This window comes from Pyxicephalus adspersus, chromosome 10 (genome assembly GCF_032062135.1).
Source record: "Pyxicephalus adspersus chromosome 10, UCB_Pads_2.0, whole genome shotgun sequence".
NCBI lineage: Eukaryota > Metazoa > Chordata > Amphibia > Anura > Pyxicephalidae > Pyxicephalus > Pyxicephalus adspersus.
The window spans coordinates 54,627,420-54,642,044 of record NC_092867.1 but is presented as its reverse complement, the minus strand read 5'-3'; the positions used below and the strand labels follow the sequence as shown (position 1 = coordinate 54,642,044).

Here is a 14,625-nt window from a genome sequence, read left to right as displayed (position 1 = left end):
CCAAATAACAGGAAGAGACGCCTTAGTGATGTTACGTAGTGCCTTCGGATTTAGGGAGTGATGCACTTGCAAAGGCTTGAGCTTGAAATCTCCAGATGCATAACCCCCAACTAATAACGTCAGCCTACACTGTGATGCCTTATGTCCTGGTGCACTTTTTTCCTCTTTGGAAATGTGGGTCCTCTCAGGCACTTTTTTCCAGAACAAGCCAGTTTCATCTGTATTAAATATTTGATCTGGCAAATAACCTCCCTCATCAATTTTATCTTCGAAATTGAATTTTAATATTATGCAAATAAGCTTTTTTTTTAACCAACCCCTACTTTACACAAATTCTTCATTGAAATTGCCTTCACTTGTTGTGTGAACAGCTTTTAAATCAGTAAAAAGGCTTTGAGCCTTTACTTGCACTAAAGAAAGACTGAAAGGCATATTACACTGATTTTGGTCTTCAATCAATTCATTGGGGTATGGCCTTTCACATGCTCCATTATTCTATCTTTATCTTATGGGCTGCCGATGAATGATATAGTTTCACCTTTTTATTATTTCTTTTTTTTCCACGGTGATGGTTTTTCTCTTCTTTACTGTATCACCAGCACCTGCATCAAATTTGTGTTTCTGAGACATTGTTGAAGGGTGAAGATGAGCTCTTCTGCACAGCACTGTACAGTACACCTTATCACAGCAGAAGGGCACCACTTGTCAGCACGTCTGTCGTACTGCATTGATGAGAGACAACATCCTGCTATGTATGTACAGTACAGGCAGGCTTCCTATTGGGAATGAATGGGGGCAGAGAGGGACGATTCACCACCTGCCCACCACACAGTCACCTCTACTGCAAGGCTGTGTGGTGGGCGAGCAGTGAAATGGCCCCCTCTGCCCCATCCAGCCTCTGTTCAGTCAAGAGCAGTAGCTGCAGGGTGGGCTGAGGCTGTGGTGGGCAGGCAGTAAACTGCACCCCTCCACCCCATCAAGCCTCCGATTTGCACACGAGCGAGCACCTTTGTATGTAGGAGGAGTCTGTTTATCGGATGTCAATAACTCAGGGACTACCTGTATTTATTTTTTAATCTTTTCTTGTTGACATTTTTTGTGCTTTCATTTATGTTATTAGGGGATCAGCAACCACAGCTAGAGCACAGAACACAGTTTGCAAGATCTCCTTATTTGGGCAAAAACAATACAAGGTATCTAATCTTCAGCCAAAGTGAAACCTAAAATCAGCCTATAATTGGTCTAAGTTAACTTACAAACAGTTCTACAGTCCATTGATCAGTAAGCAGCCTTCAGAAGTAACTCTTTAGGGACAGTTAACCACAGCTCACAAACCATGCTTGTTTGTAGTTTGCATACTGCCATTCCATACCAAACATAGATTCTTCTCTGCTAGCACACTTGTATTTATGGCCCAGACATCCAGTCCGGCTGTAACCAAAATCAGGTGTGTACTCGAGTGGAATATGAAGGGCCCACCAGTACCTTCACACTCTAAAGTCTAGAGCACTAAAACAAATTAACAGTAACCCTACTATGGTTTCTACTATTTCTGGACTTCTTCCCAGTAAACAGCCTGTCTTAAAGAGCCCTTGTTCTATATAAGGGGCCAATTCATGTGGTCCTGTACACTTTTTTTTTCTGCACAATGGGCCTGATTTAGTAAAACCTAAAGGCTGGAGAGGATACACTTTTATCAGTGAAGCTGGGTGATCCAGCAAACCTGGATTGGATTTCTTCAAAGTCATTTGCAATTGCTAGCAAATTTTTTGAAACCTGGACCAGATCTGTTCCATGTTTTCTAGATTACCCAGCTTCACTTCTGAAAGTGTATCTTCTCCAGCCTTTCAAATCATTAATCTGATTCTTGAATTTTTCAAATAGAAAAGTAAGGGACTCAGACTTGACTTAAATAACCTTCTCATTGAAAGACTATAGGGTTTACTGCTTCAACATAGCAGTGAATGACACAGATCTAAAACCTGTGGCATTGCTGGAAATGGAGTGTGTTTTCCATAGCAGCAGTTACTGTGTGTGTAAAGGTTAACAGCTTCATTATTGGCCATTGCAATGATGACTAGTCTGAGTCTCCAGCGTGCTGGCACACCTGTTACCACAATATAACATTATATAAAAGGGTAGATAACCCATTTATATAATGTGAAACTGTTTTTTATTTATTTATTAATTTTTTATTTTTTGGGGAGAACCTCTACCTTCTGACCATGCTGAAAAGAACCCACAGCCTCCTCGGATACTTACATTACATATCCCAGGTGGCTGTGGGCTGCTCATTCTGCACCTGCACGAGATCATTCGTCATCAGAGGGTTTCCTAAAATGTAAAAAAAAGTGCTAAATCTCACACAGTCGAATTGGCCCCGTTTTCTTTTTTGCATTTTCAAAAAGACATGATGAGTGCCATAAAGAAGAGGAAAGCTGAGCCAGCATAGGACTCGATGGGCTAACTTTGTGGAAGGATTGAACGCTTTAGGCAGATTTGTTTTTTAATAAATAATACACCTATTTTTTTTTTAATGCACACAAACACAATATAATTTCTGCCTTTTATGTTAAGGCTGAAGGATTTTATGTAAACAGGCAAACATGTAACAAGTCTCAAAACTTTGGCCATCCATCAAGCGGCAAAAAATATTCCCCCAAATTTTTAAAAGTGATGTTTTAAAGTTATCCATAATAGTCCTATGATTATGCCTATCACCATACGCTGTATTTTGAAACCACTGTCTATTGCTTTTTTCCTGTTATGAATGACCCAACTTTTTTATGTATTCTTAAATTTTGTCAGAACATCATTATGGTACTTACACAAACTGATGTCCAATATGGTATTCCATATGCTAGGGTTTCAGAGTACCTACGTTTATCATTGAATGCCAATATAGTACCCACTGTGATCTGGGCAAAGGCACACAAAATCACAAACACCTGAGAAAAGAAAAAAAAAAAGAAAAATGAGTATGTATATCATTTAGTAATGTCATTTAGTCATTTAGTATGCCTGCAAATCTATACTACATAGCCAAACATTCTCCTATACATTCCTATACATTTATCTGCAGTGCTACTGTTTATTTGAGTCAGGTGGGTCAGGTGACAAATGACATTTAATATTGAGAAATGTAAAGTTTTGCACTTTACATGCTAACAACATGCATGCTGCATACTGTATAGGGGGAATAGATTTGGGGGATTTAAAAAATGAAAAGGATCCGAGGGTTCTAGTAGATCATAGACTTAATAATAGTATGCAATGCAAAGCTGCAATATCTAAAGCTAGTAAAGTATTTTCTTGTATTAAAAAGGATTAGACTGCAGAGATCGATACATAATCCTGCCCCTGTACAAAGCATTGGTCAGAACTCATCTGGAATATGTAGTCCAGTTTGGGGCGGCAGTTCACAAAAAGGACATTGTGGAATTGGAGAGAGTGCAGGGAAGGGCAACTAAACTAATAAAAGGAATGGAGGAGCTCAGCTAGTTTATCTGAACTAAATCTATTCTACCTTGAGAAGAGACATTAAAGGGGAGATATGATCACCCTATATAAATAATGGTCCATATGGAGAGCTCTTTTCCCAATTATTCACTTTAAGAAACAAAGAACAAGAGGGCACGTTTTCTGTCTGGAGGAAAAGAAATTTAATCTCCGGACAAGGAAGAGATTCTTCATAGTAAGGTCTGTGAAAATGTGGAATAGGCCCCCTCAGGAAATAGTTTCAACAAGTTTATAGATAGCTTTGAGATAAAGCTGGATGCCTTTCTGGAAGCACATAATAAAACTGGGTATTAAAGTTTTAAAGTAAAGATAATAGAGATTGTTGGTTGAGGTAACATCTGATTGCCTCACAGGATCAGAAAGGAATTTTTTTTCCAAGTTGGAGCAAATTGACCCAGGCTATTTTTGTTTTGTTTTTCTGCTTTCCTTTAGATCATACTATGACTATAGAATTTTTTACCTGGGATATGTTCATTTATCTAGTGGTTGAACTTTTTTCAACCTAACTGACTACATGACTATATGCTATCCCTATAAAGGTCCAACACAAGTCTTTCTGTCACCCAGGAAGATATAAAAACAAAACAAAAAAAAAAACAGAATTATGTATTGTTATAAAAAAAGTAAGTCCCTATATTTTTCTAGGTATTAGCTAGGGATGAGGAAGAAGGCCTTTGACAGTCTTGCGAAAATTTCCTCGAACTTCCAGTGGGTTCGCTAAATTTCAGCGAATAGATTTTGCGAGTTTCATTAAAGTCAATGTGCGGACATTTAACATTAATACAAAAAGCCCCTATACATGTTAGAACCAACAAATTTGCTAGGTAAGTGTAGGAGAACAGTGGCAACAAGGAAAAAATACAAAACTTAAAAAAGACCCTGTGGATTTCCAGAAAATGGAAGGCAAAGTGACAGGAGGCAAAAAGGATTTTTGCGTGATTGACAGCTTCCAGAAGGCAGCATAAACATTAGGACATTCAGAAAGGGTGAACTCAACCCACTAACAACTGTCTCTGTCCTCAAAACAGCAGGAAACCCTATTACCCCCATTGAATTTACATAGCTGCATAATTTGTTTACGCTATATAAATCCTGTTTATATATATTATTAATTGCTAGCTGGCATCATGACCTGGATGACATGTGTTAGGAATGACACCCATAAAGTTGTGGACAAGTAGTGCGGTGACAGTAGGCAAAAGGATGGAGGACCAGAGAAGGAGTGTGGGTCAGTGAGAGCAGTAGCAATGTGTGGCCTCTGGTCAGCTGTTGCAAGGGAGACTTCATTGGTAAGAGTCATAGAGAGCTGGGTGTAGTGCATCGTCAACGCCATCCAGAAGTGTACAATTTTAGTAAATGGAGTACTGACAGGTGGCAACAATATGTGGACGGCATTGGTAACTGGCATTTAGAGCTGGGTACAGGGCAGGTGGCAGCAGTAACAGCAGGAGGAGGAGGTGGCGGGCCCTGAGATGGAGTGTGGACAGCATTGGAAACTGACAAGAGCTGGGTACTGGGCAGGCGGCAGAAGTAACAGCAGGAGGAAGAGGCAGTGGGCCCTGAGACGGAGCGTGGACAGCATTAGTACCTGGCATCTAGAGTTGGGTACTGGGCAGGCGGAGGAGGCAGTGGGCCCTGAGAAGGAGAGTGGACGGCATTGGTAACTGGCATCTAGAGCTGGGTACAGGACAGGTGGCAGCAGTAACAGCAGGAGGAGGAGGCGGCAGGCCCTGAGACAGAGTATGGACCGCATTGGTAACTGGCATCTAGAGCTGGGTACAGGACAGGTGGCAGCAGTAACAGCAGGAGGAGGAGGCGGCAGGCCCTGAGACAGAGTATGGACCGCATTGGTAACTGGCATCTAGAGCTGGGTGCTGGGCAGGTGGCAGCAGCAACAGCAGGAAGAGTAGGCGGTGGGCCCTGAGATGGAGTGTGGATTGCATTTTTAACTGGAATCTAGAGCTGGGTACTCGGCAGGTGGCAGCAGTAACAGCAGGAGGAGAAGCGGTGGGCCCTGAGAGGGAGTGTGAAGGGCATTATTAACTGGCATCTAAAGCTGGGTATTGGGCAGGCAGCAGCAGTAACAGCATGAGGAGGAGGCGGTGGGTCCTAAGACGGAGCAAGGACGACATTAGAGGTTGAGGCCATCACCTATATGGACAGTGTAGCAGCTGTAGATATTGGAGACATTGCTGTGTAGGGGGCTGCCTTTTCCTATCTGTTAGCTGTAACTTTGTGAAATGCAAAACAAGTTGTACAAGTGTTTCCTGGCCCTGATAGTGGCCCTAGAAAACCCACCAGGATATAAGAAAATGCAGGAAGTACATGGGCAGCATTGGTAACTGGCATATGGAGCTAGGTACTGGGCAGGTGGCAGCAGTAACAGCAGGAGGAGGAGGTAGTGGGCCCTGAGACAGAGTGTAGACAGCACTGGTAACTGGCATTTAGAGCTGGTTACTGGGCAGCAGGAGGAGGAGGCGGTGGGCCCTGAGATAGACCATGGACAGCATTAGTAACTGGCATCTAGAGCTGGGCACTGGGCAGGCGGCAGCAGTAACAGCAAGAGGAGGAGGCGGTGGGCAATGAGATGGGGCGTGGACAGTAACTGGCATCTAGAGCTGGGTACTGGGCAGGCGGCAGCAGCAAAAGCATGAGGAGGAGGCAGTGGACCCTGAGATGGAGTAAGGATGGCATTAGTAACTGGCAACTAGAACTGGGTACTGGGCTGGCGGCAGCAGCAACAGCGGGCGGAGGAGGCCGTGGGCCCTGAGACCGAGCAAGGACGGCATTAATAACTGGCATCTAGAGCTGGATACTGGGCAGGCAGCCCCACTAACAGCATAAAGAGGAGGCAGTAGGCCCTGAGACAGACTGTGGATAGCATTAGTAACTAGCATCTAGAGCTGGGTACTGGGCAGGCAACAGCAGTAACAGGACGAGGAGGAGGCGGTGGGCCCTGAGATGGAGCAAGGAGCAAAAAAGTTGTACAAGTGTTTTCTGTTTTTTCCATTTTTGTGAATGGAGTACTGACAGGCGGCAGCAGCAACAGCAGGAAGAGGAAGTTGTGGGCCCTGAGATGGAGCGTGGACAGCATTGGTAACTGGAATCTAAAGCTGGGTGTAGTGCATCGTCAATGCTAATCTGAAATGTTTAATGCAAATATTGGAAATTTTTGATTAAGGGTCAGACCAAGATGGGTTGTGCGCCATAACTGTTGCTGTGGTCTGTGGTGCTGGAAGCGTTAGGAAGGTAGACATGAATGCCAACCCTCAATCTTACAATACCTAGTTGAAAAATTAGCAAAGGCAATGGCACCTATCAGGCCAGTGTCCCTTCTTGCTCCTCCTGATGCTGGCTGAGCGCTATGGAGTGTCCTCTCATTTATTCCCATTGCCTCTCCCATCGCCACTTTACATCAGGCCACACAGGGTATTATCAAGCAGAAAGATGATGGGAATGACTTTGTTCCAGCCTGACCGCTCCCCACTCACAACGTTTGTGGCCTGCTCAAAAGGGGCCAGTACCTTGCAAAGTGTCTCCATCTGCAGCCACTGGTCACTGGAAAAATATCTCAGTTGTGTGGCTGTACCAAGGGCCCCGCTGCCTCCATGCACCACACTGACCAAGTAATGGCGGATGGCTAGCTTTTGCTGACACAGACGCTGGAGCATGTGCAGGGTGGAGTTCCATCTAGTCACCGTGTCACAAATCAGTCTATGCGGTGGAAGCCCCTGTTGGAGCTGGATCTTGCTAAGCACCGCAGCCGCAGTAGGGGATCAGCTTACATGGCTGCAGATGGAGCAAGCCTGTCTTAGTAAGTCCTGCAGTCCTGGGTACGTGCAGAGGAACTTCTGCACCTCCAGGTTCAGTATGTGCGCAAAGCAGAGAACATGTGTTTTGCGGCCCATGCGCAGCGACCCGTTGTTGCACACTACATTGCCTCTTATGAGCCAGGAGGGCGTCAGCCAAGCCTCAACCTCTCTGTGCAAAGTGGACAAGAGTTCCCTGGCGGTGTGACTTTTCTCCCCCAAGGACACCAGTTTCAGCACTGCCTGGCAACGTGTGTGCTTGAGGAAGCCATATTGGCTTTTAGGAAGAGTGTCAAAAGGGGAGGGTTTGCATGTAGAAGGAATGTAGGAGGAGAAGGGGGAGGACTGGGGTGGCCCATGTTTTCCCACCACACCCCTTGGCGCGGGTACCAGGTGTTGCAATGCTTCTTGCAGACTACCGCCCACTGAGCTATGCAAGGCCACCCAGTGAGCAGTGAAGGACAGGTAGCATCCCACTCCGTGCCCGGTTGTCCAGCTGTCCATGGTGATGTGGATTTGACACCGAGAATGTCAATACCTGGGGGAGGTTACCCATTACATGTGCATGTAAACTGGGAACAGCTGTACAGGAGAAGTAATGCCTGCTTAGTATATACCACCGACGCTCGGCACAGGCCATCAGGTAATGGAAGGTAGCACAGTTCACAATGCTGTACGGCAGTAGCTGCCAGGCCAATAGTTCGGCAAGACATGAATTGAGTTTGATGACTCTTTTGTTGGTTGGGCCCATAGCCTGATGCCTTGTGCAGAACTCCGGTAGAGTGGGCTGAAGGGACTGGGAGCTAGGGGAGCTAAAGGGGTCACTGGAGTACCCATCTTTCGGCGACAAACATTGTCTGACGCCACGAAACCTGCGTCCAGAAGCTGATACTTCCTTGCAGCTTAAAGTTCGGCTGTCACCAACCTCCCGAGACATAGTAGCAATGACCGTTGGAGGTGTAGAAGGAGTCAATGGAGGTGGAAGAAGGGACAATGACAAAGGGACGGGACAATGAAGGTTGCACCTCCTTCAAGAGTACTGTTCCCACTTTGGTTTGTTTTTCTTGCACATGTGGGAGGCAGGGATGTTGTACCGAAATGTGATTCGGCCTCTGCGAATCTGCCTGTGACACAGGATGCAGATTGCTACGCACACGTCATCGTCTTTCAGCGTGAAAAAGGACCACACTGGAGAGGTGCGTGCAACCTCTCTGCTGCTCTTTTTCTTTGTCTGCCTCTGCGTCTGCCGGGTGCCCTCCATTGGCTCCTGCTTCATCTCCCCCACGGTCACATCGTCTCTGACTGTTCCCCTGCTTGTGCCCACTAGTCTGTGTGTTCTTTGGGACTCACATGAGGCAGATTTGCAGCCCCTTTCATCCCCAGTTTGTTGCTGCTATCCTTCATCTACGTCTGTTTCGGAATTGCTGCTAGCCCTTACACGCAACGATGGTTCCCAGGTGACATCACGGTCATCATCATCCTCATTTTCATCTATGCCAACATCTGCTAATGCAGCCACTGACGCAGAACTTTTGCCCGGCAAGTGCTGACCACACTCTCCAAGAGTCTCAAAGTCTGCCTCCTGCTCTAAAATTTGCAATGACAGATCCTCAGGCAGCTCGTCAAACAACAAGGGGAGTCATCGGGAGGTATAGGCACATTAGCCACGCTAACTCCTGTCTTTGCTCCTGTCATGGCTCTGCTTGCTGCTGCTGCTGCTGCTGCTGCTGTAGTGCCTCCTGCACTTGAGGCCCCCTTGACCCAATCCACAATACTTTCCACATGACATGGCTGTATGATTGTAGTCCGCTCTCTTAATAAATCTACTAGCCTACTGGTGCTCCACTCGCATCTCAGACCTGCTTGACAACTTGTGTTGCTGCCTCCAACCGTTTGATGCTGCTGCTGTCCTACAGTGGCGGACTCCTGGGGAGTATGCCCCCTGCCAGATGCAGCAGGTCACCCAACGCCACGCCTTCCTTAAACTTATTTAAGGACAAAAATGCACCTGTACCAAACAGTCTTTCTTTGGTAAATAGCAAGATGTATCAAACAATGAAATATCTGTGATTTTTTAAGAGAAATACAGAATTTTTTTCTGCCTTTGTGGATATATAGCAAGTGCTATCACAGTTAAATATCTTTATTTTTTTTGAGAGAAATGTAGAATTTTTTCTGGCTTTGTGGATATATAGCAAGTGCTATCACACCTAAATATCTGTATTTTTTTAAGAGAAATACAATAATTTTTCTGGCTTTGTGGATATATACCGTGTTTCCCCGAAAATAAGACACTGTCATATTTTTTTTGGCTCCCAAAAACACACTAGGTCTTATTTTCAGGGGATGTCTTATTTTTCCATTACAAAATAGTGCTAGGTCTTACTTTCGGGGTAGGTCTTATTTTCGGGGAAACACGGTAGCAAGTGCTATCACAGTTAAATATCTGTATGTTTTAGGAGAAATACAGAAATTTTTCTGGCTTTGTGGATATATAGCAAGTGCTATCACAGTATCACAATCTGCTGATTGGTGCTCTTGGGCCTTGCTGTACATCCTGGGAGCAAATGATTCGCTCCCAGTCGCACCATTCCCGCCAGAAATAGTGGGCGTTCCCACCCCCTACATTTCCCCTTGTTTGTTCGGCGAGAACGCGACCTCATGGCGAATCTCAAAGCCGTTCTCGCTTAAATGTTCAATAAGAAAGTGCGGCCCGATTCGCCGTGAGATTGAACTTAATAATCTCACTCCCTCATCCCTAGTATTAGCCTTCTGTGATACTCTATTCATAGAACTCAGGCCAGGCTGTATAGTTACAACTGTCACACTTACGTCTTCCTCACTAAAGCGCAGGCATCTCTCTCCAGCGCATGCGGGCAGTTTTGGAGCTGGGTCTGCCTCGGTTTCCAAGATTTTTCAATTCCATTCAATCCACTAGCCAATCAGAAAATAGCCTTTTGACCAGCCCTGGCTATTTAGCTAGCTTACAGACTGCACTCTGTGTTCGTGCAACAAGTCTTAACTAGTGCCGAACCCTGTGAACTAGTTCCTGTATACCTGTTGCTTAATCCAGTGTTTTCTGTGTTCAGCTCCTGTGTTAACCCCTCATTGTCCAGTCTATTGGTTCCCAGCCAACTTCCTTGTTCTTTTCCAATGTTCCCGTCTGTCTGTGCATATCCCTGCATCACCTGTGCCTCCGGTTGCTTCCGGCGTCCCCTGTGTTCCCTGTGCCCACAGTGACCTCTGTGTCACTGGTGTCTGTCTTCTGGATCCCTCACAATTGACCCTTGGCAGTAACCAGCGGCGCAACATCCTCACCATCAGGAGGATGGCTCTGGAGAAAACCTGGTTACTGCTTAGAATCTGCGCCTTGGTTCTTCTCAGGGCTCACACCACCTCCGTGCAAGCCATAGAACCCCCTAGTGGTCCTGTCTCTCCCTGCGTGACAACAAATATGTAACTCCTATCTGGCATTGCAATTCATCTGAGCCACATCCCTATAATATACACCGCAAAAACAACCTGTAGGGAGCCGAGGAAAGCTTTCCTTAGCCAACCATAGACACTAGAGGTTTTGGATGGGGGGACTTATCCCCATTTAACCTCTATTGCCGGGGATCGCACACAGAGCTGATCAATGAATGCAGCCAACGCTGCATTCATTAATCAGCACAGCCCGCTTTTTTTTTTTTTTTTTTAATTCGAGCTCAATCAGTGAGTTTAAACCAGCCATTCTCAATTACAATTTCGGTAAACGAGAGCGGACGAATTCGCTGCAAGATCGAGTTTTATTAACTTGCTCGCTCATCCCTAATGGTGATTAGTTTTGGCAAGGATACAGTTTAGTGTCTCAATAGTTGTTTAGTTTGAGGTGAAGCTTAAAGAACTCTTAGGTTAGTTTAGTGTTGAAGACTTTCTGATATTTGTGGTTGCTTTAATTTTGAATCTTTAGAGAATCATATAAGCATATTCAACAAAACAATTAATATGGATATACATTCTTATTTTAGTGTATGAAATTGAAGTTATTTATAGTCTGTCAAGAGCTGTCACCTTGGGACTTTACTATTTGCTTTTGGGATTTTGCCATCTGTTTGTCCTGCCGCTCAAAGTTTGTCCTGCCGCTCAAAGTTTGTCCTGTGTACCAATCTGTGTGTGAAATGCTCCACTCTGCCATGTAATGCACAAATGGGATGTGAATTTAAGTGCATTTATTTTGGTCATGTTATGAATCAGAATTTTCTACATACTGCTATATAACTATGTTTGTTGTATAATATTGTATTCTTATTCTGTATATTTTGTGATTATAAATCTCCTGTTTCCTGAAGAAGCGGACTTAGTTCTGCAAAAATGCATAGAATTTGAGTATTCACACTGGAGATTGTCAACAGAAAATAATGATTTGATAACTGTAATTCTAGGTAATTTGATCACATTTGTCGATTTTTAAATGGCATTTTATAAATGTAATTTTTTTTTTTTACTACATGACTTTGGAAATTTTACATGAGATAATTTGATGCCTAAAAAGACCCACTATATCTGTGTGTTGTTTTTTCAGGCTGTACAATTATCAAATTGGTTGTGCTGCATACAAATATGCTGGCAATGGATATGCTAACAGAAGAGTAGTCTACTGAACTCTTAGCCTGCTGTTGTTCCTTCCCTGTCTAATCACAGATTTAGGGCAGGAAGAAGACCAATAGGTTTTGAGTTACTTCAGAACTTCAGGTAAAATCAGGTCACTATCGTCACTTCACTGCCTGGTAGAGTTGTGTCTGTATGTGAATCAGCTGGACAGATGTACAAATCTGTTGGTAGGTAAAATATCCATTATATATGTATATTTTTATTTACATGTAACAACAGGTAGCTGCTTTCTTAAAGTTTAGTTTAATTTTTTTTTTTAACCTCCCAAGCAGTACATTTCTTTCTGGTTTTGTATGTCTCAAAGCGGTACATCGTTTTTCATGAAAATTTATTTTACAGTATAAAATAATAGTATGAATATAATAAAGTTTGAAACACAAAATCATGTAAACATATGAAATTAAATAAATTAAAAAAAAAAAATATATATATATATATATATATATATATATATTTATATATATTTTTTCTTTTTAAATTAAAAATAAATAATATACCTATACTAATATATTATACTGTAAAATAAATGTTCATGAAAGACAATGTACTGCTTTTACACATATAAATCCACTGTATTGCATTCAATACAGTTATTTTGTATTGAATGCAGTACAAATAGATTTTGAATTTCCCGCCCCGCTGGCAACCTACACACGCACCGACGTCACCAGGAACTCCCTGGTGACTCCCCGGTGACTCATCGTGTGCAGAAGATGCCGGAAGAAGAAGGAAGAAAACAGAGATCCCGGCGATGGACAATGCGGGACGCTGGCGGATCAGGTAAGAGCTGTATTTACTTACCTTCCCATACGTTTACCTACACAGTCACACTCGGGGTTACTGCTTTGAGCATCTTTTTTTACCGCTAGGGAGGTTAACAAGCCTAAAACTTAAAAAAAAATTGACAATTTCTTAAAATGTAATGTATTTAGTGTAGATTTATGTGAGATATCTGACTTTATTTGACTTTAAAATTATTTTATAATGGGATTAATGGAGCATTGTAATGTGTTATTTATAGATTAATGCACAAAGTTCAAAGTAAATCAAAAAAGACCTCTGTTCTCAGTTGCCCTCTTGTGCAAAGCAGTAAAAAATGAAGGAATACAGAACTTTAGATAATTGGCTTACCACTAAATCCAATGGTTTGTCCTAAAGGTTTTTCAATGCTGTTCTACACATCAATGCACATCACTAACGCTCCTTATTGCATGTGCAATCTGTTACCAATTTGTTTCATATGATAAGGTTGAAATTTACCAGGAAATACAAAAATGTATAATATTTACAAATATTTTTTAATTAACAGGATGTATGCACATATGTACCCATTATCACCAACATAAAATATAATCACATAAAAAATTATTCAAATACTAACCAAAAAAAATATTAAAATATATACTTACTCCTACAGCTAGAGGCTTTCCTTGCAGAAATTTTGTTATAAACAAGGAATCTGATGTTGTCAGAGAATCAGTAGAGTTCTGATAGGGGTTAGTTGGAGGTGCACTGTATTCTGGAAGAGGCAATGGGAAGTTCCATGGCTGGTCATTAGAGGATGCAGTTAGATGACTAACAGGAACATTCCATATAGGGATATCAGGAAGAGATTCATAGGCAGGGGGAGAGTCATCCCAAGTCTGGTCCCCTGGTCTCACTGTAGTGACACTCCACTCCGACACTTCTGAGGTGGGATTGCTATAAGCAGGAGGTTCATTCCCAGGCTGTTCAGTTGTCTGATTGCTGAGGTTATTCACGTCTGATGACATTGCTAAGAATTATACAGGAGAAAAGAAATGTAATCATTAGGAATGTTTATGAGAATCCCAGGTGGGACCATGTGGTCATTATAAACCTCATTCTAAAACTTATTACTGCCTGATAGTCTTTGAGATCCTATAGGCTAAATCTCTTGGGTTGTCAGATGACCAACCTAAAGTTTCTTGGGCCTTGAGCTCATTTGTGGTCACTACCACCTTGTTAACTTGGCTATACCAACACATAGTCAATTTCTGTCTTTGTTATAACATGGACTGAATTACTTATATAGAGTCAGCACTACAGTAACTCAGTTCTTGGTAGAACATAGAATAGGGCATCCTGCAGAGGTTCTGTAGAGCCACAACGAGTCACGGTTTCTCTGGGTGACATCTGTAATGTGTAAGGAGTCCACACACATGACCTGAAAAATAGTCTATGGTAAACCCATCCTATGGACGCAACATACTGGTTCACCAATAATTTACAATTAACACTTGCTCACCGCTGATGGATCTGCATACATGAACTAATTTCCATCCATATTCCGGGCCCAAAGCACTTCTACTTAAACAGGCAAGGTCAAATGGTGACTCTGGTCACGTGCCCTAATTCCAAGTGCCAAATTATAAGTGCAATGGTAATAAATCCAGGAAATAACACCGACATTACCATCACCATTATCATCCACCTCTCCTAACATCACTGATGAATTCACCTTTTACATCTGCCTGCAACTAATCTGCATTTATCTCTCCTTCTACGGGTATGTCTCCCATTCTGCCTGTCAAAATTCATCCCTGTGTATCCAGTTGTATTCCCCTACTATATTTATCTGATTGTGTATGGTACGTCTCTATCTGCCAAAATTCATCCCTGTGTA

At 43.1% G+C, this 14,625-nt stretch overlaps 1 protein-coding gene across 2 annotated transcripts in view; it reads right to left on the bottom strand.

Annotated features, from left to right (window-relative positions):
• The window catches only part of LOC140339346 (uncharacterized), a 78,871-nt gene that overhangs the window by 18,143 nt on the left and 46,103 nt on the right, over nt 1-14,625 (bottom strand). For both annotated transcript variants that reach the window (XM_072423996.1, XM_072423995.1), the window contains exons 2-3: nt 13,391-13,755; nt 2,829-2,948 (exon numbers count right to left, since the gene is read on the bottom strand). In XM_072423996.1, the coding sequence (XP_072280097.1) occupies nt 2,829-2,948; nt 13,391-13,753 (483 nt within the window). In that variant the 5' untranslated portion in view covers nt 13,754-13,755. The remainder of the gene's footprint in view (nt 1-2,828; nt 2,949-13,390; nt 13,756-14,625) is intronic.